Source organism: Corythoichthys intestinalis, chromosome 20 (genome assembly GCF_030265065.1).
Source record: "Corythoichthys intestinalis isolate RoL2023-P3 chromosome 20, ASM3026506v1, whole genome shotgun sequence".
NCBI classification, from domain to species: Eukaryota; Metazoa; Chordata; class Actinopteri; order Syngnathiformes; family Syngnathidae; genus Corythoichthys; species Corythoichthys intestinalis.
The window spans coordinates 19051903-19075027 of NC_080414.1; the positions used below are offsets into that span (position 1 = coordinate 19051903).

The following is a 23125-nucleotide window of genomic DNA, read 5'->3' on the forward strand; positions in this document are numbered from 1 at the left end:
CATGTGCGTGTTAAAATTGAAACCGACCTATCAGGTTCCGATCTCTAGCTGATTGACAGGGACCTTGGCCAATAGCTGCATCGACGGAAATGCAATGATAGCTAATAACAGCGAGCTTCTAGTTGAGGACAGCCATCCTCCTGCTGTACTTTCGTCGTTTACCAATAGATACGTTCAGTTTACGCGCCTAGTCGTGTTTTTAGACTGGACGTAGCAATATATCTACGTAGTATTCATTTTTACGTCTTAAGGACACCGTTTTGAGCGTAGAAGTAACTACGTAGAAACCGTTTCAGTGCCGAATCGCACGGCTCCGCAGTCGCCATTTTGAATGTGGCACAGTAGCGAGGCTCATCGAAGAGCAAAATGCCTCATACGTGTTGCGCCGTGGGTTGTTCCAACCGCTTTACACCCGAAACCAGAGGTCGAGGGATTACCTTTCACAGGTAAAATTATATAAGGACTTTTAATTTTTTAAAATTATATTTTACCATAACAAAGTCAGTTTGCGAACTAAACAGGATTTACCCACTTTCTGGCGTGCGCCCTCTGCACGATCTCTGAATTCTTACCGCTGTAAAACCAGCAACTCAATGCCAAAGTATTTCATGTGCAAATACTTTGCACCCTGACGTTAATATGGGGAAATCGCTACGTGAATATGCTTACAGTTCTTAAACACACACGATCGATGTTGTAGTAGTACCAAGACTGACCATGGGAGGCAGCACGGTGCCAATAGGGGATTTTAAAAAAAAGGAACAAAAGAAGCAGAAGCTCGTCTGTTTTTGTCTGTTTTGTAATTATTCATCTTGTGAATATTTAATAACTTTAGAGACATTTTCCAAAAACGGATAACACAACCAGCTTCTTCATTGTGTCCGAACTGCAACAGTTATTTTATAATACCAGTATTCATTCGTTCTACAGTGGTATGGAAAAGTATCTGAAGCTTTTGGAATTTCTCACATTTCTGCATAAAATCATCATCAAATGTGACCTGATATTTGTCAAAGTCACACAGATGAAAAAACAGTTTCTGCTTGAACTAAAACCACCCAAACATTTCTAGGTTTTCATATTTTAATGAGGATAGTATGCAGGGCCGGAGTGGGACTCATTTTCGGCCCTGGAATTTCATGCCTCAGACCGGCCCACTCATTTAAAATTATGTCATTATGCATACACGTGTTAAGTTCAGTGTTCTCTAAAGCCGTGTACTGTAATTCTGTGTATTCCAATTCAGTGCAGGTCATGGTTGTTTAACAAGGTGGCTTTATTTTAACAAGTGCAACACAACATATTTTGAACAAATTTAAAAATGGATTTTTAAAAAACTATATTAAATGATACATTTGAAAAATAAATTAGGCCTGTCAAATGATTAAAATTTTTGATCGAGTTAATTACAGCTTAAAAATTAATTGTAATTAATCGCAATTCAAACCATCTATAAAATATGCCATATTTTTCTGTAAATTATTGTTGGAATGGAAAGATGAGACACAAGATGGATATATACATTCAACATAAGGTACATAAGGACTGTATTTGTTTATTATAACAATAAATCAACAAGATGGCATTAACATTATTAACATTCTGTTAAAGCGATCCATGGATAGAAAGACTTGTAGTTCTTAAAAGATAAATGTTAGTACAAGTTATAGAAATTTTATATTAAAACCCCTCTTAATGTTTTCGTTTTAATAAAATTTGTAAAATTTTCAATCAAAAAATAAACTAGTAGCCCGCCATTGTTGATGTCAATAATTACTTACACAATGCTCATGGGTGCTGAAGCCTATAAAATCAGTCGCACCCAAACGCCAGCGGAGGGCGGCAAAACTCCATAAAGCACAATTAACAAGTGGGCAGGTCATTGTACTGTCATTTAAATCTGTCTGAGCAGGGCATGTGCGTTAATTGCGTCAAATATTTTAACGTGATTCATTAAAAAAATTAATTACCGCCCGTTAACGCGATAATTTTGGCAGCCCCAAAATAAATGAATAAATAAGACCTTTTCTGCAACATCAAATATTAACAAAATGAGTGCTTACAGATAAAACAAACATAGCAACATAACAATATGAAAAATAAAGAATACGTATTGCACATTGTAACAACTTCTAATGATACTATTATCCATTTTCCATTTCCACTTTAAAAACGCCACGTAATTGATTATATTAATTCTAATGTTCACTCGCTGAACGACATGGCAATCCTACCTTCCAGCTCTGCACCTGTGGTGTGTTCATTATGGCTAATGCTTGCTGCTACATATCCCTTGTGAGGTGCTACAAGAAGCCAAAGTTTCCACAATTACATATTGTCGTATCACACGGTGCAAGTTGCATTTTATTCGCCATCTGGCCTTACCACTTTCGTTGTAATCCTCTGTAATTTGAGGCAGCAAGGTCGTTGCATGAAAAAAATTAGCTATTTTCGCGCATTTTGCCGATTCTTTCACGAGTGCTTTTCTCTTTTTAATTCTTATTTTTCAGCGCCACCCTTGCTCTTTTTATCCATCCGAGCACCGAGATAGCAGCTAATTTGGCTCAATACAGACTACAATTAGGGGGCGGAGCTGCATGCTGTATTTTTTGTCTGCACACGTGAGGATGAGTCTGGAAAAAAAAATAATACTGTTTTTTTTTTTTTAAGACGGCCCACAGGGACAGCGGTAACAGAATGTAAGTTATACTCAGTGACACTGTCATAAATAAATACCAAACAAAAAATGATAACAGTGTAATTTTTTTTTTTTTTTTTAAATAAAACGCGGACCGGCCCATCTGGCCGGCCGTCCCTTCTGGAATCGTCCAGAAGCTCCCGATTAGTCACTCCGGGCCTGATAGTATGCAAACAATGACAGAAGTGGGAAAATAAATAAGTGAACCATCACATTTAATATTTTGCGCCCCCCCACTCCCCACTTTGGCAGCAATAACTTCAACGAGATCAGTCTGGCACACTGGCTCAGGACTAATGTTGGCCCATTCTTCTCTACAAAACTGCTGCAGTTTACACAGATTCCTAGGCTGTCTGGCATGAATCGCTGTCTATAGGTCATGCCACAGCATCTCAATAGAGTTCGAGTCTGGACTTTGACTTGGCCACTCCACAACGTGTATTTTGTTCTTCTGAAACTATTCTGAAGTTGTTTTACTTCTGCGTTTTGGATCATTGTCTTGTTGCAGCATCAATCCTCTTTTTAGCTTCAACTGTCGGACAGATGGCTTCAGATTTTCCTGCAAAATATCCTGATAAACTTTTGAATTAATTCTTCCATTAATGATTGCAAGTTGTCCAGGCCCTGGGGCAGCAAAACAGCCCCTCCATGACGGTGGGGATGAGGTGTTAATGTTAGTGAGCTGTTCCATTTTTCCTCCACACATGACGTTGTTTGTTACTTCCAAACAATTCAACTTTGGTTTCATCAGTCCACAAAATATTTTGCCAAAACTTCTGTTGAGTGTCCAAGTGCCTTTTTGCAAGCATTAAACAAGCAACAATGTTGTTGTTTTTTTAGACAGGAGGGTCTTCTTCCGGGGGGTCCTCCCATGAACACCATTCTTGGCCATAGTTTTACATATAGTTGATGTGTGCACAGAGATATTGAACTGTGCCAGGGATTTCTGTAAGTCTTAACCAGACACTCTAGGGTTCTTTTTTGACCTCTCTGAGTATTCTGCGCTGAACTCTTGCCATCATCTTTGGTGGACGGCCACTCCTTGGGAGAGAAGCAACAGTGCCAAACACTCTCCATTTGTAAATAACTTCTCTGACTGTCGATTGATGAACATTCAGACTTTTAGAGATAGTTTTGTACCCTTTCTCAGTTTTATACAAATCAACAATCCTTGATCGCAGGTCTTCAGACAGCTCTTTTGACCGAGCCATGATGCACATCAAACAATGCTTCTCATCAAGACATTTCTTACCAGGTGTGTGTTTTATAGTAGGCAGGGCAGCTTTAAACCCCTCGTCAGTGATTGGGCACACACCTGACTTAAAATGTTTGGTAAAAATTGGTTTCAATTGCGCTTTAAGTCTCCTTAGGCAGTGGGTTCAGGTACTTTTTTCCTCCTTCTGTCATTGTTTGCATGCTATCCTCATTAAAATATGAAAACATATAAATGTTTGGGTGGTTTTAGTTAAAGCAAACATTGTATTTTCATCTGTGTGTTTTTGACAAAGATCAGATCACATTGGATGGTGATTTAGAAATTTCAGAAATGTGAGAAATTCCAAAAGGTTCAGATACTTTTTCATACCACTGTACAAATAAGACACTATTTTTGAGATTCGTGATAATACAGGACAAAGCGCGTCCCTTGAAAGCTCAATACAGGACGCGTACTTTTATTTCTCAATATGGGACAATTCTGTTTTTCAAGGTTGACAGTTGGCTAGGTTACCATACCCCATCAAACATTTAAAATTTCCTTCTACACTTTGCTTATAACGAAAATGATGATAAAAACAAGTTGATTTTAATCAGAAAGCATTCTAACCCATTTACCAATGTTCGCGTACCTAGCTAACTTTTCTGATGCTAATGTAGGTTTCCCAAAGATCCAGTGATGAGAAAAAAATGGGAAAGAGCCGTTCGTAGGAAAGGGTTCACTGCCAGTTCGTCGACCATGCTATGCAGTAAGCACTTCAGACCGGAGCACTTTGACAGAACAGGGCAGACTGTCAGGCTACGAGAAGGAACTGTTCCTCTCTCCGTTTTCAAATCCAACGAAGAAAAGGTAACTCTACATAGAATTTTTGGAATCCATGATGTATTTTGTGTTAACGTGAGATCATTTCAATATTTCAGTTTTCACTTACTCCTTCGGATGCCAGGACGTCTCGGACTTCAATGAAGGCACGGGAAAGCCCACCTCCGGAGACTATTCAGCCTCCAATTCCACCCCAAGTATTGCCTGAGCCAGCACCCTTACCTGAGCCCACAATTGTGAGTAAAAATCGTTTGTCTTACGGAGATGCAAAACATTTGCAAGCCAAATTTTCAGTCCTTGTTTCAATATGTATATGGTGGAAAACACAGACAAGACTGAAAAAGCAGTTTCTGCTCTTGCAATCCTCTTTAAAAGAAAACACTGTTTTTTAAAGTGCATGTGACACAAAAAAGCATGTTTATTTCATAATGCACGTGGTATTTTATGCTCCTGAATGATATGGACCGCTTGGATGTGTGTGGAAGCGATCGCTATATTTATTTAGTTTTTTGAATCCCGCGCCATGAAAATGAGTGACTTCCGGCTTCGGTCTTGCATTGAGGAGTAGGGCGCTGTGATGTGTATGGGTGAAGGCGTCCTCTCCACTAAACAGCCGTACTGTTGTGTATGAGGACTACGGATTCAGCTAATTTTGCGGATTAATACGTTTATTTTTCGCATCACGCCAGCCAAACGGCCGCAGAAAAACCTTGCTTTATGAGGAAGAGGCGTGTGCGCCTTTTTGGAGTTTCAAAAGGTTCCCATTCACCGTGGATATTGGCCAAAACAAGCCCTACTACTGTGGGACCATTGGACTTACGAGGAAGTGAGTAAACATCTTGTTTTGTATTATGTCAAATACGAATACAGCGATTACAAAGTAAACACTACAAACTTTCTTTAAATAAAGGACTATTTACGTTTGATCATTGATAGGCATATAAAAAGCTCTCCTCATGCACATTAGCTGCACGTTAGCTGCACAACAACTGCAGCCGCCCTCCTCCGGGGAACGAACTGTAAATTGCTCTCCGCCGGGCGGTTTGCCGAGCCGCAAAGACAATCGACAACCCAGTTGTCATGTCAAATAATCCGGGCTAGTTATGTGTGATTTTCCGCTTCAAAGACTTTGAAACATCACTCGGTTCGGGTTAGCATGTCAGCTAGCTGTCACGCCTCTTGGTTTGTTTACATTCTCCGAAGCCGGGGAAGGGAAATGACATATGTCTGATTTAGGTGTCATAAAATATCGTTCGGGAGGTGCGACAGTAAAGGTGAAGTCGACAGTTTTGAGCATTATGGAGTAATTTTGCCATGTCGTCCTGAATAAGTGCATTTTTATTATTTCATATTCCATTTAGCACAAGACTGTTATTTGTCATGACCATGCCATTTATTTAGCAATTGGGGAAAATACTTGGATAAAAAGAATATCCTGTAAAAATATTTGAGTAGAGAGACTGAAACAATGACATTTTGCGGCTCTCTTCATCGCGTTTTCCTCGTTCTAAATAATTCCCCCTCAATGGGCTGCATGCTAAATCAGATGAAATCATGACTCCGCTGACGTCATCCACCTGTTGGGGACGCTAGAGCCCTATGGCTATGATGGTAGGCGTGGCTAACCGGCAGATTAAAAGACTAGTTTCTCGTCATCTGCGCTTTGCTAAATTGTTGTATATAGTCGAATCGCCTCAAAATATGATTCTAATTCACATAATAATGCTATTTAAGACTTTATTTTCCTCCTGTCGTATGCTCTTTAAGCCAAAACAATTGTTGTGTTTGATAGAACAATATGTCTATATGCTGCCATAGCAGATTCATGGCGCATTAAGCCCCCAAACTATTTTTAATTTGTCCACTTTACCCTGAAAACCCCCATGTACAGACGTCACGCATCCACTTTCGTTTCAACCTAGCCATAAAACGAAGGTAATTAATTATATTTATTATTCAAAATGTCTGTCGTTTTTAGCTTACAATCATTAATTTATGTCCCATATTTCGTTTGAAATAAAAAAACGACTTTGAAAAATTATTCACTCACATATTTTAAACTTTTAAACAAATTATGTCACAATAAAAAAAATGACGTTTGTAAAAAAAAAAAGTCACGGATATCTACCTCATAACTATCGCTTAATTGTATTTTTTTTGTTACTGTCGCATTTTCTCCAATGTTAGATGATAAATAATCGATCCAAACAAAGAAAATTGAAGAAAAAAAAAACGTTTAAGGGTAAAAATTAGGGCTGTCAAACGATTAAAATTTTTAATCGAGTTAATTACAGCTTAAAAATTAATTAATTGTAATTAATCGCAATTAATCGCAATTCAAACCATCTATAAAATATGCCATATTTTTCTGTAAATTATATATATATTCTGTAAAATAATTTGTTGGAATGGAAAGATAAGACACAAGATGGATATATACATTCAACATACGGTACATAAGGACCGTAGTGGGCATTTCACTCTACTGTCATTTAAATCTGTCTATGCTGTCCTCACTCCGAAGTGTCTACTTTTTCCAAAGCTAGACAGCTAGTGAACGACGCCTTAATAATCAGATTTCTTCCTTTTTCATCTGATTTATTAATAAAATGGCCTCAAACCACTGTCCTCTTTAGACCATAGTGAAACTACAAAAAAAAGTACACAAGCATTGCATTAGCAACAACGTTAGCTTAGCACGCTATACAGGTTCACTAAACATAAACAAAAAGCGTCTCATACAAAAAATATAACATTTCGCTTACTAACATAATACGTACATTCTTTACAACAACCATACTTACAGACAAATCTTGTCCAAGGATCATATAAGCACAACATTGCAACGTAGGCGTCAGCCCGAGACGTCGTGGAGCCATATTGAACTGGCAAGAAAGCAATAAACCATGTCGCAAAGCGACCACAAGAGTTCGCTGTTAGACAGCACAAAAAACCTTGCTGTAAAACTTACCAAAAGGCAGAATACTGTCTGAGCGGGACATGTGCGTGAATTGCGTCAAATATTTTAACGTGATTAATTTTAAAAATTAATTACCGCGCATTAACGCATAATTTTGACAGCCCTAGTAAATATATGAAAATCTCGACCACTCCTTGGTGTCTGCGATTTCTGCATCTCGATCCTTGTTATACTACCATGTTTCACCCATAAAATCCCCCAAAAATCCAGCTGCGGCCATTCACAGCTGTGTCTTGACACTCAGTGATACATGCTACATCGACTTTTTGAATCAAAACAAGGTAAGTACGCGTTAATATCTCGTTAAAGTCATGGCGTCTGTAATTCTGCTCTCGCGTGCTCTCGCCTCCAGATAGGGTTTTGCTGTTTAAAAAACTTTTTTCTTTTTTAAAAAATGCCCTCCTGTTCAAAATTTTTCTTCCCCCAGAAAATTGAGATTTTAAGCTTTCCAATGATGAATGACACATGCATATCGGACAATTTTGAAAGTTGGCTAAATTAGGGGTTTCAGAGCGGAACTTCAAGTCACCTGAGTGTTTTTCACCATATATGATATATTGTCGTTTCTACAAGGACCATGCATACGCGTCAACACCTGAGGAGCTACGGGTCAAACTCAGTGAAGCTTTGGCGAGGCTGGAAACTCTGGAAAGGGAGAAGAGAAATGCAAAGGACAGAGAGCGAAGGATTCGGAACACTGTCAGTTGTCTTCTGGAAGATCTCGAGCTAAAGAAAACCATGAATGAGGAACTGAAAGAGCGCCTCGATGTATATTCAGGTAAAAGGTCTTACGTTGATTTGTTGATGTCAGCAACATATTGAAGCTGTCATGATTGACCTGTGAACAAACAAAACATCTACATGAACACTTTGACGTACAGAGTTGAAAATTGGAATTCACTAAAAGGGACCTAATTGAATTTCAGACCTTCCAGTTCACCTCCTCTCCAAACACAGCCATGAATATACCAAAGAACAGAGGGATTTTGCCATGACTCTCCATGATCATGGTCCCAAGGCCTACAACTATCTGAGAGAGTGTCTCCATATTAATCTTCCACATCCACATACGTTGCAAAGGTAATTTTTGGACTATAAGTCGCACCCACCAAATTTGACAAGAAAACTGGATTTATTCATATATAAGCCACACTGGAATAATCGCACCTGAAGAATTTCAAATTAAGATCGATACTAAAAAAAAAAAAAAAAATTTCAATATTATGTAAATAAAAACAAAAAAGTAAAACATGTGGCTCTTAACTAAATTCTCTTTAGTTTATCATTTTTAGTAGAGATGACCCGATCAATCGGGATGCCGATCCCGTGACTTTCAAAGTATCGGAATCGGCAAAATTTGTTTTAATTAAATCGTTTTCTAATTGTATTTAACGTGACAGACATAATGTGTTACATTCTTCCAGAGTCTTCAGTTTAAGCTTAAGGTAGGGTTATCAAATTTATCGCGTTAACGGCGAGAATTAATATTTTTTACATTTATCACGTTACAATATTTAACGCAATTAACGCATGCGCTGCACGACCCACTCACGCATTGTCGCGTTCAATCTAGAATGGCGCCGTTTTACCCATACAGTATATAGAGCTAAAAGGCAGCGTAAATTGAGTAAAGAGAATTTTGGCAGCCTTTGGAGCCTTTTTTTAAATGGCTAAAGCTTTACAATCCCTCTCCCAACGATTAGAATAATCATGGGAAGCAATGTATGGAAGAAAGGTAGTAGTTGATCTTTTTCTTAACTCCCTATGTTATTTCCCAACGCAGAGAAGATATATCAATTGGTACCACGACGCACAGTCATGGTTGCACTTCCCATCATGCATTTGGGCAGAAGTTAAATGGCTACAGTATCATTTACCGAAAGCTCAACAAATACACAAGATGGCAATATTTAGTCACAATATACAAAGTCACATTTATCCTTTAAGAATTACAATTCTTTCTATCCGTGGATCCCTCTCACAGAAATAATGTTAATAATGTAAATGCCATCTTCAGGATTTATTGTCATAATAAACAAATACAGTACTGATGTACTGTATGTTGAATGTATATATTTGTCTGAGTATTATTCATTTTTTTCTTAATGCATTGCCAAAATGTATTTGATCGGGAAAAATTATCGGGAATGATTGGAATTAAATCGGGAGCAAAAAAAAAGCAATCGGATCGGGAAATATCGGAATCGGCAGATACTCAAACTAAAACGATCGGGATCGGATCGGGAGCAAAAAAACTTCGGAACAACCCAAATTTGTAGATGTCTAATCCATTTTAACTGGGAAGCGTGACACTGAATGAACTGGTGGCTGAGCACGCACGGGCCTTTCACACAGACAATCAGCTGAATTATAGCTATACGTTTTAGCCACTCCCCACGCCACCTTTACACGGCCCGTGTGTGGCCTCACCCTGTTGAAGCTCCGCTCCTGCGACGTTGTAATAGACAGTTCACGGTCCTGTAAAATCTAAATATAAGCCGCAGGGTTCAAAGCGGAGGGAAAAATGTTTTTATAAACCGAAATTTACAGTAATTCCAGTGGCAGATTGAAAGTCTCTAAAGTATGGATTCTTGTTTTTAGTAGAGGTCGACCAATATTGGATTTTAAAATGCCAATGATATACCGATGTCTAAAAAAAAAAAAAATTCTGCCGATTGCCGATATGCACAGCCGATTTTGTAAGCGGATATTTGAGGCCGATAGTTTTTAAATTTTTTAAAGCACGTAGAATATGAAAGGCATTGTTTTTAATTGCTTCAAAAGCTTCAAATTTACAATGATGACCTGACCAAAACCAACGAACGCTTTTTATGATTATACACTCTGCAAGAACGGTACATTATTTTCAAATAATTAAACCCACCAGGATGACAAAACGAGATGTAAACAAGTGAGAGTTTAAGAGGATGCTTGCCATCCTAAAGCTAACACGAATGCTACGCTAACGCTACGAGTTACATTTAGAGGGTAAGGATCACTCCGTAAAAACCTTAAAAGACTAAAGCAACATTGCGCATTTGTTCATGCAAGATTTAAAACAAATCTGACAATATTTACAAAATAGGCAAGCCTGACGCTTCCTTTAGCAGGGTCCTTCCGGGGTTCTGCCATCAGTCAGCGGCGGCCATAGTTACTCTCACAGATGCCTGATCAAAATGCTTTTTAAAAAAAAAAAAAAAAAAAATCCTTTTTTTATCGGCTTATTATTTTTGTTCATCGGCCAATGGCCAGTGTTGGGAAAAAAGTCCATATATCGGCCAGCCGATTAATCGGTCAACCTCTAGTTTTTAGATTAGCATTATAAATATTACTGTAAATGATGAGTAAACTTGAGTGGCTTGTGCCCTTGATGGGAACTTGCCCCCTCCAACATGGCCATCACATGGAAGGATTAACGTGGAAACCAGTTGAACCGGAAAACCGACATATGTTCTTACAGTCAAGTCACTTATTAATATTCTTATATCATTTTGAGAGAAGAACGCAGCACAACATCGAATAGATAGAAACTGGTGTATTTATGGACTTTATTTATGGTTATAGCTAATTTAACTGAGTATGACACAGTGATATATGTCACTTGTCGCTAGTGTTTTAAAAATATGGTTATTTTGAATATAAGAAACACTTTTGAAGACTTTTTTTTAATTTTTTTAATCAAGGTGGATTCATTCTGGGGAGTCGAAGCCTGACATTATGATGCTGGACACGCCAAGTCAAGACGATGATGCAGCTAATTGTTTCGGTACTGTGTTTGTCTTATGTTGGATTCTGTAATTTAATTTGCACAACATACAAGTCACCTCATTTACTGTAAAATTATTCTGGGTATTAAATTTTAGCTAGAAATGTGCATGAGAATTATTTTTTTGAATGCAGTTTTAAATTTTTTCATTTTTTAATATTTTAAGAATATTTAAGATTATTTTAAGTAATTAAGTAATTGATTAATCTATCAATTATTAAGATTAAATAATCAAGTAATCGGATTAGGAACATTTAATCTGTTGCAGAATCAATTTTAGGAGATGTAAAACAAAGGAACAAAACTAAGATTGCACTTTCAAAAGAGCATTATATGCGAATACAAAATAAAGTTTCCGAGTGTTTTTTCCAAACTATGCAGAATTGTACTTTCATTTTACAAACGCAACAAATGCATTTAACAATAAATTTAAATACCTGAGTTTTAAAAAATGATAAATGAGGAGCAAAGTACAACAAAAGAACAATTGGCTAACTTGCATAGCAAAAGTCAACAAGCTTTTTTTTTTTTCATTTTAAACAATGCACTTAATAGTCCAAACACATATTCCCACAAAAAAACTGCTAAATATACCTCCAAACTAAATTACATATGCCCTGACACTGGAACAAGCGGAAGATGATGGATGGGGGGATACAGTGCCCTCCATAATTATTGGCACCACTGAAAAAGATCTCATCTGACCAAAGCACATGGTCCCAGTTATTTTTGTGTGAGACCAAGATTGAGCTTTTTGGCAACAAACACACTAAGTGGGTCTGGCGTGCCACGAAAAATGCGCATGCTGAAAAGCATCTCATACCCACTGTGAAGTATGGGGGTGGGTCAGTGATGCTGTGGGGCTGTTTCGCTTCCAAAGGCCCTGGGAACCTTGTTAGGGTGCATGGCATCATGAATGCTTTGAAATACCAGGACATTTTAAATCAAAATCTGTTGCCCTCTGCCCGAAAGCTGAAGATGGGTCGTCACTGGGTCTTTCAGCAAGACAATGACCCTAAACATATGGCCAAATCTACACAGAAATGGTTCACCAGACACAAAATCAAGCTCCTCCCATGGCCATCTCAGTCCCCAGACCTTGTGACCTTGTTTTGTTGGCAAAAGTATTAACACCAGGGGTGCTAATAATTGTGACACACATTATTTGATGTCAAATAATTTTTTCTTTATGTGGGTTTTTTTTCCCCACTGAATGAATGCACTTGTATTGAAGGTTGGATTTTTCTCTTTTTTTTCCATTAAGGTCCCATATTATTTGAATTTAAAAAAAAATATTAGAAGCTAAAAAACACATCTTTTTCACGGGTGCACTGTAAACAATCATTTTAGCTCTAACAAAAGCTCACATCCTTATGTTGGTCCTAACAAGTAGCAGCTGGATCTAGCCATGTTAGATGAGTTATGTCATCTCCATATTGCTACTAGAGGGCAGTGTATCCACCCAAATCAATAAAACTAAATGCAAACACTTTCTAAACAAACCATTACAACGCCACTCAAACGAAACCTCGAAGCAGCAAAATTTGATTCAAAGCTTTTTCTAATCGAATTACTCAACTTAATCGACTATTCGTTGCAGCCCATTTTTAATATTTATAAAAGTAAATGCAATAAAAATATTTTTTAAATATATTTAGTTCCTGTTTTTATGTAAAATAAATAGATATGGAATAAGAGTAGGGCTGTGAAACGATTAAAATTTTTAATCGAGTTAATTACAGCTTAAAAATAAATTAATCGTAATTAATCGCAATTCAAACCATCTATAAAATATGCCATATGTTTCTGTAAATTATTGTTGGAATGGAAAGATAAGACACAAAACGGATACATACATTCAACATATGGTACATAAGTACTGTATTGTTTATTATAACAATAAATCAACAAGATGACATTAACATTATTAACATAATTAACATTCTCTTAAAGCGGTCCATGGATAGAAAGGCTTGTAGTTCTTAAAAGATAAATGTTAGTACAAGTTATAGAAATTTTATATTAAAACCCCTCTTAATGTTTTCGTTTTATTAAAATTTGTAAAATTTTCAATCAAAAAATAAACTAGTAGCTCGCCATTGTTGATGTCAATAATTACACCATGTTCACTCATGGTACTAACCTATAAAATCAGTTGGACCCAAGCGCCAGCAGAGGGCGCCAAACACCAAAAAACAAGTAACAAGCGGACATTACTCTGTACTGTCATTTTAATCTGTTTGAGCGGGGCATGTGCGTTAATTGCGTCAAATACTTTAACGTGATTAATTTAAAAGATTAATTACCGCCTGATAACGCGATATTTTTGACAGCCCTAAAGAGCCCTAAAAGTATAGAATACTACGTCTGAAGAGGCCCAAAAAAAGATTTGGACAATTTTAAGCTCAGCAATATCTCTCTTTTTCGACCCCAAAAAAAAAAAAAAAATAGTTGTCAGTCGATTCGATAATTGATTCGTTGACGATTAGTCCATTGATGCTGACCTTATGAAACAATTCCAACACAAAATGATGCATGCGATCTTTGTCAAAACATTAACCGAACGGGTCGACCTGATCCATTGTGTCCAGAAGGAGGTTGGAATTTAGATGATTTTTTTTTTTTTTTACACTTTTCAGCTCAAGAAACAGTCGTACAGGAGAATATGAAGCTCTCTCAAGTCAACTCGCTTCCCTACGAGGACTTTGTGAACATTTTCGGCAACGTGGTCGAGAAGTGCCCTTTCGTGGCGGCTGCCGTGTGGTCCCAACTTCCCTTTGCCGATGTCGACGCTTTCGAGAGGGCCATTTGTGACTTCATTGATTCTATGCCTGATTTGGGTGAGTCATAATCCTTGCAAGCAAAAAAAAAAAAAGGTGCAAAGTAATTGTTTGTGATTACGGAGACAATAAGTCCACAATAATGTTTAGGTAAAGAAGGAATCCTCAGGTGCCATCCGGATCTGGCGGGACGGGACCTCGAGACGGGCGCTTTGACTCAAGAATCCAGGAGCGAACAGGCGACGGTGGCGCTGGACGCACTGAGCTCAGACGAGTCCTGCACAATGTTCTGCTTAAATGAAGAGTACAAGGAGCGCTTCAGCTTTCCCTTCGTCATCTGCGCCCGCATGAACGACAAGGCCAGCATTTTTCAGGAGATGCGCACTCGCATGACAAACGGCTGCGTGACGGAGAGGGAACGCGGGATTGAGGAGGTCAAAAAAATATCCTGTCTGCGTCTTCGGGACCTTGTTCAGTCTGACACCGAATCACAGTTTTGACCTGCAAGTTGCTAATAAAGTCACAACTGTTCTCTGAAATCACCTCAAGGCTCAATATCCTGTATTTTTTGCCATGAGAATATAATATTTGGTTATGGCGGAAAACACAGACAAGACTGAAAAAGCAGTTTCTGCTCTTGCACTCCTCTTTAAAAGACACAAAACAACATGGCACATTAAGGTCCCGAACTATTTTTAATTTGCCCGTTTTACCCTGAAAACCCCCGTTTACAGACGTCGCACAACCGTTTTTGTTTCAACCCAGCCATAAAAAGTTATATTCTTCAAAATGTCATTTTTAGCTTAGAATCATTAATTGATGTCTAATATTTCGTTTAAAAAAAAAAAAGACTTCAAAAAAATTATTCACTCGCATATTTGAAACTTTTACAAAAAATTACGTCACAATGAAAAAATTGGGGTCTGTAAAAAAGTCACGGACGTCTTCCTCATAACTATCACTTAATTGTATTTTTATTGTTCCTACCGCATTTTCTCCGATATGTTAGATGATAAATAATCGATCCAAACAAAGAAAAATTGAAAAACAACATTTAAAAGGGTAAATATATGAAAAAGAACATCTCAACTACTCCTTGATGTCTGCGATTTCTGCATCGCGACCCTTGTTATACTACCATGTTTCACACATAAAATCCCCCAAAAATCCAGCTTTGGCCATTCACAGCTGTGTCTTGACACTCAGTGATTCACGCTACGTGGAGTTTTCGGATCAAAACAAGTATGCGATAATATCTCGTTAAAGTCATGGCGTCTGTAATTCTGCTCTCGCGTGTTCTCACCACCAGATAGGGTTTTGCTGTTTAAATTTTTTTTTTTTTTTAAATGCCCTGCTGTTCAAAATTGTTTTTCCCCAAGAAAATTGGGATTTTAAGCTTTCCAATGATGTGTCACACGTGCTTATCGGACAATTTTGAATTCTGGTCAAATTGGGGGTCTCAGAGCGGAACTTCAAGTCACCTGAGTGTTTTCCGCCTTATATATAAAGTAATTTCTTCATTGTTTGACTGAGCAGATACAAATATTTGACTACAAACAATTTTACATAACGTACCTTTGTAAGAATGTCTGATCAAGGAAGTTTGGGAGGAAAAGGGTGAATATTTAACTAATGCAACTAAATTAAAGGGTGGATAATTCATTAACATGGGACGATACTGTCGCTACAATAATATTTTCTAACATCTGGAGTAATTTTGGAAAAAAGATTGAAAACCTCTGCGACACCTGCGTTTGAATACAGTAAGGGTCCTTCCTCTCTTAAATGCTGCCAATGTCTGATCAAAAGTCAAGACAGACTAAGGAAAAAAATACACGCATTACATGTCCGAACATATTTGCACACTGGCTATTTTTACTTTTTTTCTTTTTGTAAAAAAAAAAAAAAAAAAAAACAGAAAGACAGGCGAAAACTAACTTTTCATTAGCAATCAGTCCATACAATTAAATAAAATAATGATTACGAAAATGTAATTAATGTAGACCTTTACATTGTTTACATGATTTTTTTTTGGTATTCACATTTACTAGAACAATGAAAAACGATGGGTCTATACATGTTTTCTCCGCTAGGAGGCAGGCGAACATTCTGTACTAAATATTGGGAAACATTGCTTTCACAATGAACAATCAAGGCAATTTTTACATATACACAAACACAATACATATTTTCCTGAAGCACATTCATTTCACTATAGCATTCTGGGTAATCTGTCTTCACCATCAGTTCGCTTTCTCAAGCCGGTAGTAAAGAAGTGGCTTGGGGTCCTGTAGCTGCCCTCTCAAATATTTGGTCCTCCATTTTGGCACATATGTACACTTAAATTAAGAGCTTTAATTGGGGTACACACGATTCATGAATTGTCAGTCGTATTCTCGCAGTCGGACATCCGGGCATTAATGGCGTCACCAGCCACAACAAAGCGTCGCCATATTGAAATGGGGGCAAAACACGAGTCACAAGCAATTGCTCTCTTGTTCATTGTAGTTCAAACTAGGGCTGTCAAACGATTAAAATTTTTAATCGAGTTAAACACAGCTTAAACATTAATCTAATTAATCGCAATTCAAACCATCTATAAAATATGGCATATTTTTCTGTAAATTATTGTTGGAATGGAAAGATAAGACACAAGACGGATATATACATTCAACATACGGTACATAAGTACTGTATTTATTTATTATAACAATAAATCAACAAGATGGCATTAACAATATTAACATTCTGTTAAAGCGAGCCATGGATAGAAAGAGTTGTAGTTCTTAAAAGATAAATGTTAGTGTTGTAGTTCTTAAAAGATGAACGTTAGTACAAGTTATAGACATTTTATATTAAAACTAGGGCTGTCAAACCTTTAAAATTTGTAATCGAGTAAATTACAGCTTAAAAATTAATCGCAATTCAAACCATCTATAAAATATGCCATATTTTTCTGAAAATATATATATATTCTGTAAAATAAATTGTTGGAATGGACAGATAAGACACAAGTTGGATATATACATTCAACATACGGTACATAAGGACTGTATTTGTTTATTATAACGATAAATCAACAAGATGGCATTAACACTGTTAACATTCTGTTAAAGCGATCCATGGATAGAAAGACTTGTAGTTCTTAAAAGATCAATGTTAGTACAAGCTGTAGAAATTTTATATTAAAACCCCTCTTAATGTTTTCGTTTTAATAAAATTTTCAATCAAAAAATAAACTAGTATCCCGCCATTGTTGATGTCAATAATTACTTACACAATGCTCATAGGGGCTGAAGCCTATAAAATCAGTCGCACCAAAGCCCCAGCAGAGGGCGGCAAAACTACATAAAACACAATTAACAAGTGAGCATTTCACTCTACTGTCATTTAAATCTGTCTGAGCGGGACATGTGCGTTAATTGCGTCAAATATTTTAACGTGATTAATTTAAAAAATTAATTACCGCCCGTTAACACGATAATTTTGACAGCCCTAATTAAAACCCCTCTTAATGTTTTCGTTTTGATAAAATTTGTAAAATTTTCAATCAAATAAACTAGTAGCTCGCCATTGTTGATGTCAATAATTACACAATGATCATGTGGTGCTGAAACCCATAAAAGCAGTCGCACCCAAGCGCCAGCAGAGGGCGACAAAACACCAAAAAAAACACAAGTAACAAGTGGACATTATACTGTGCTGTCATTTTAATCTGTTTGAGCGGGGCATGTGCGTTAAATCCGTCAAATATTTTAACGTGATTGATTTAAAAAATTAATTACCGCCCGTTAACGCGATAATTTTGACAGCCCTAGTACAAACGCGTTGAACTTGTGTCTTATTTGCAGTCTTTTTTTTCCGTCGGAATTACTAAAAGTTGCCGTGTTGCGGGTTGTAACACAAGGAAGAGTTCGGAGCCACATTTGAAGTTCATCATTCTTCCCCGTGAGAAGAAAATGACAAGCAATTGGCTGAAAGCAATAAATCGAGGAACAGTAAAAGAAGACGGTTCCGTGGACCAGGCACATTTACGTTTGCAGCCGACATTTTATTACAGGTGAGTAAACTTTAATCGATTTTTTTTTTATTAGCCCCAATTAGCTGATAGGATTCAATAGACTAGGCAGTGGTTATTATTACCGGAACCGACAGCCCGCAAAGCGTTATTTTTCTTTTGCCATGAACCTCTCTGATCGGTCACTTGGTATATTATTGGCCTGGTGGGAATTGGTTATTTTCCCGTGACGTGTTCACGGCTAAATAACGCTTGGAGGCGAATTACCGGTTACGGCAGAAATAATCACTCCGTATAAACTACCAGTTTTCTTAGTTCCACACAGTACATATTCCACGTAACTGATAAAGGTCAACTTACTGGGTGACTTTATGAGGTAGTTGTACATGTTTCCAAACTCCACTGCAGGCAATTCCTTTGGATTGTTTATCCAGCTATCAGCTGCGACTTTGTATGGGCAGATTTGTAGGCCAATACATGCTAATTTTAAGTTGTATCACCTCCTCGCGTCTGTCGGCAGTGACTCGTGATAATAAGTCATGTTTAAGACGTGTTTATGAAAAAAAGATGCAAAACACAGCCGAAATATATGAATTTCAGACGTTTTTCTACGGATGTTTACCTGTGCGTGCCCCCTCTCAAAATGGCGACACGCTGCTATGCTAGATGACGTCATCGTGACATCACGCCGACTGCGAGAATGCTAGCTTTCACGAAGAACTGTCGTAGTACCAAGTCTGACCTGTAGAGGCGGTATGGTGCCACAGGGCTCCCACACTCACGCAATGTACACAGAAGAACTAATTACCAAACTGCTACAGTTTAGTTGTATTACCGTTTTAAGTCTAATAGATTCGCAGTTAATATTAAAAAAAATGCTGAAACTTATGTACAATACTTTTAAATTGAATTAACTTTATAAATGTTAAGTGGATTTAACTTTTTAAAACATTTGAAAAAAGTTGAGCTATTAACTTAACATATCCAGTGGTTGCAAACATGTCAGAATCTTGTCGTTTGTGTTTTTGCAAATAATGAAACAGGTTTTGGATCCACTGAAAAATGCTAAAATTGGCCCTGTTAATCAGTATATGTGTACCCCGCTTTCTCATGTTCCTCCATGACAATGTTTAGCTTAAAAAAAGTGTCTTCTCACGGTCCGCCGCCCGGTGTTCCGGAGAGAGAGGCGGCGAGGCCCCCATTCCAGTACCCGTCGTCCCCTGATCCGCGGAGGTGACGGCCGAGTCCTGGTCAGGTTCGCCCCTCCTGGCCCGCCGCCGGTCCTCCTCCTTCTTCCACTTCATGCGGCGGTTCTGGAACCAGATCTTGATGTGGCGTTCGGTCAGGCTGAGAGTTAGCGCCAGTTCCACGCGACGCGGCCTGGAGATGTAGCGGTTAAATAGGAATTCCTTCTCCAGCTCCAGAAGCTGAGCACGCGTGTACGCCGTGCGTGTACGCTTGCTCTCCTCGGCTTCCGCCATCATGTACGGACCTGAGTGTACACCGATAAAAAGCATAATGCAAATAGTGACACCGTTACAGGTCATGATTTCATGGTGTAATTCAACGGGCATTGCATGTCAAGAAGAAATTCCTGAAAGTTTTTTTTACATTGACTGTCAACATGCGTTGCTGCACCATTTGTGTTTATCCATTGTTTAAAGGGCCATATTTCAGGCCTCTTAGCGGTTGAATTTGTTAAAAGTCATGCATCATAACGTCCATAAACTCATATACAGTAGAACATAAGACAACAAAAATCAATAATGAAACATTTTACATGAGAAATAATTTCATTTTGGGTGCATGATGTCGGTTTTGGAGCCTTCCGCACTAGAATATAATGTTGTGATTGATAGTGCATGACTATGGTCACAAAATACAGCGAACATTTAATTTGTCATTTATATAATAAGCACTCACATTCTATTTCATAAAACCAATAAATGAAAAATACATTTTATCTCCATCTTGTATGCGTAAATAACTAAAGTTGCACATCCAATTTCGGTGTAATTCAACAGGCATTGCGTTTCAAGAAGAAATCCTGAAAGTTTTGTTACATTGACTGTCGGTATGCGTTGTTGCACGATTTTTGTTCATCCATTGTTTTAAGGGCCATATTTCAGGTCTCTTAGCGGTTGAATTTGTTAAAAATCATGCATCATAACTAGGGTTGTTCTGATCATGTTTTTTTGCTCCCGAGCGCCGATACCGATCGTTTTAGTTTGAGTGTCTGCCGATCCCAATATTTCCCGATCCGATTGCTTTTTTTTTTGCTTCCCGATTCAATTCCAATCATTCCCGATAATTTTTCCCGATCATATACATTTTGGCAATGCATTAAGAAAAAAATGAATAAAACTCGGACGAATATATACATTCAACATACAGTACATAAGTACTGTATTTGTTTATTATGACAATAAATCCTCAAGATGGCATTTACATTATTAACATTCTTTCTGTGAGAAGGATCCACGGATAGAAAGACTTGTAATTCTTAAAGGATAAATGTGACTTTGTATATTGTGACTAAATATTGCCATCTAGTGTATTTGTTGAACTTTCAGTCAATGATACTGTAGCCATTTAACTCTTCTGCCCAAATGCATGATGGGAAGTGCAACCATGACTGTGCGTAGGGGCACTAATTGATATATCTTCTCTGCGTTGGGAAGTAACATAGGATGTTAAGAAAAAGATCAACCACTACCTTTCTTCCCCACATTGCTTCTCACGGTTTTTCTAATAGATGAGAGAGGGATTTTAAGGCTTTAGCCAATTAAAAAAAGGCTTCAAAGGCTGCCAAAATTCACTCTACTCATTTGACGCTGCCTTTTAGCACTATATATGTATAAAACGGCGCCATTATAGATTGAACGCGACAATGTGTGAGGGGATCGTGCAGCGCATGCGTTAATTGCGTTAAATGTTTTAACGTGATTAATTTAAAAAAAATAAATTACCGCCATTAACGCGATAAATTTAATAGCCCTACTTTAAGCCAAAACTAAAGACTCTAGATGAGTGTAAGACATTTTGTCTGTAACGTTAAATACAATTAGAATACGATTTAATTAAAAAATATATATATTAAAAAAAAGGCATGTCCGATATTTTTCTGCCGATTCCGATACTTTGAAAATGACATGATCGGACCCGATAGATCGGCATGCATAACATCCATAAACTCATATACAGTAGAACATAAGACAACAAAAATCAATAATGAAACATTTTACATGGGAAATAATTTCATTTTGGGTGCATGATGTCGGTTTTGGAGCCTTCCGCACTAGAATATAATGTTGTGATTAATAGTGCATGACTATGGTCACAAAATACAGTGAACATTTAATTTGTCATTTATATAATAAGCACTCACATTCTATTTCATAAAACCAATAAATGAAAAATACATTTTATCTCCATCTTGTATGCGTAAATAACTGGAGTTGCACATCCAATTTCTTTGTAAAGGCAATGACAAAGACTGTTCTACAGTATATAAAATTAACTATAACTAGATTTAATACTATTTTAGAACAGGTTTTACACAATTGTTTAATTCAGTTCCCTTGAAAATTATTATTTGTAATAACGAAATTAAAGATCAGCATATTTTGAACTCGGTTAAATTCAAACATTCTATTTTATATAAACCATGTAGGATATCAAAACGCTCTACAATTAGAAACCATTATAAAAGACGAATTCATTTCCTCACATGTAAATAATGCCACACTTTACACCAACACTAAAATGGTATGAATAATATTAATTATATTTTTTTAATGACAGCTTGCTGTGGTTTGATACATAGACAAATGTAACTGTAATGCGACAAAAAGCTGAATCCCAACGCAAAAAGGGCATTCACGCGAGCAAAATTGTTTTTTTCCCCCTCAAAGTTTAAAGTTCACGAAGTCACAATTGTTTGAAAATTATGTTTACTTATTAACTTTTTCCTCGATAAGAAACAATTAATTAAAAAAAACAATAAAACAAGGAGTCATTTATTGGGTTTATAAATGGCCTAAGAAATTCAACTGATAATAAAAGTGACTAAAAGCAAATATAATAATTTTTGCATGTTCGGGCTACCTGTCCACTGCGTCTTCCATGCGTGGGAGTGGGTTTTGGTGCTTTTCATCCAAGGGAAAGGTAGGTGAAAGCGATTCTGCTCGTCCACGTCCCCGAAGGCCGCGACGGGCGTGAGCGGCTGCGGGTGTTGAGGCACTTGGGGCGGCTGCGGCTGGTGGTGCAGCAGCGGGATCCCGAGGTCTTCCCGGAGAGGGAGCCCGTACGCGGGGTCCGCTAAGACGTCGGCTGCCTCTAAGGTGGCTCCGGGCGGGTACGCGGCCTGCACCTGCCGGGTCATGTAGAGGCAGGGCGGCGGGTTGAGGGCGAACTCCTCCGGGGTGGCCCCTCGCTGGTACGCGCATGAATCCTTGAAGTGGTTCTGCTGGTACGCGTGGTTGTCCCGATGCATGGCTGCCGCTCGCTGCCGGGCCCCTTGCCCCTGGCGTGGACCTTCTCCTCTGGTGGCTGCGCCCACTTGGCGTGTGCAGGTGCGCCCGAGGTGGGACCACGTGAGTCGGCAGGGAGGGCGTTCATTGGCTTAGTAGAGAGTCTTTACTAGATCGAAGGAGGTAAATGAACGTAATAAAAGTAATCCCATGGTCATCAAATCCAAGTTTTTTCGGTGGGTCTTTTATCCTGTTCAAAAGTTGACACTTCAGACCTTCAACTCTTAATAGGGCAAGTGATTATTTTTAGTCATTCAAAAAAAAAAAAAAAAAAAAAAAAAAAAAAAAAAGGGAAATATTAAAAACTATTTAA

At 37.8% G+C, this 23125-nt stretch overlaps 2 protein-coding genes across 2 annotated transcripts; one reads left to right on the forward strand and one right to left on the reverse strand.

The window, feature by feature from the left end:
- The first annotated feature begins 121 nt into the window (after positions 1-121).
- Positions 122-14785, forward strand: urad (ureidoimidazoline (2-oxo-4-hydroxy-4-carboxy-5-) decarboxylase). The gene is made up of 8 exons (XM_057823746.1): positions 122-446; positions 4574-4763; positions 4835-4972; positions 8290-8494; positions 8643-8796; positions 11400-11482; positions 14122-14322; positions 14413-14785. The coding sequence occupies exons 1-8, from the start codon at positions 367-369 to the stop codon at positions 14760-14762; spliced, it is 1401 nt and encodes a 466-aa protein (XP_057679729.1). The 5' UTR covers positions 122-366; the 3' UTR covers positions 14763-14785.
- Positions 14786-16219: 1434 nt separating this feature from the next.
- Positions 16220-23013, reverse strand: pdx1 (pancreatic and duodenal homeobox 1). Its single transcript, XM_057824495.1, has 2 exons — positions 22388-23013; positions 16220-19772 (listed from the first exon to the last, which is right to left on the reverse strand). The coding sequence occupies exons 1-2, from the start codon at positions 22773-22775 to the stop codon at positions 19411-19413; spliced, it is 750 nt and encodes a 249-aa protein (XP_057680478.1). The 5' UTR covers positions 22776-23013; the 3' UTR covers positions 16220-19410.
- Between the last annotated feature and the right edge of the window lie 112 nt (positions 23014-23125).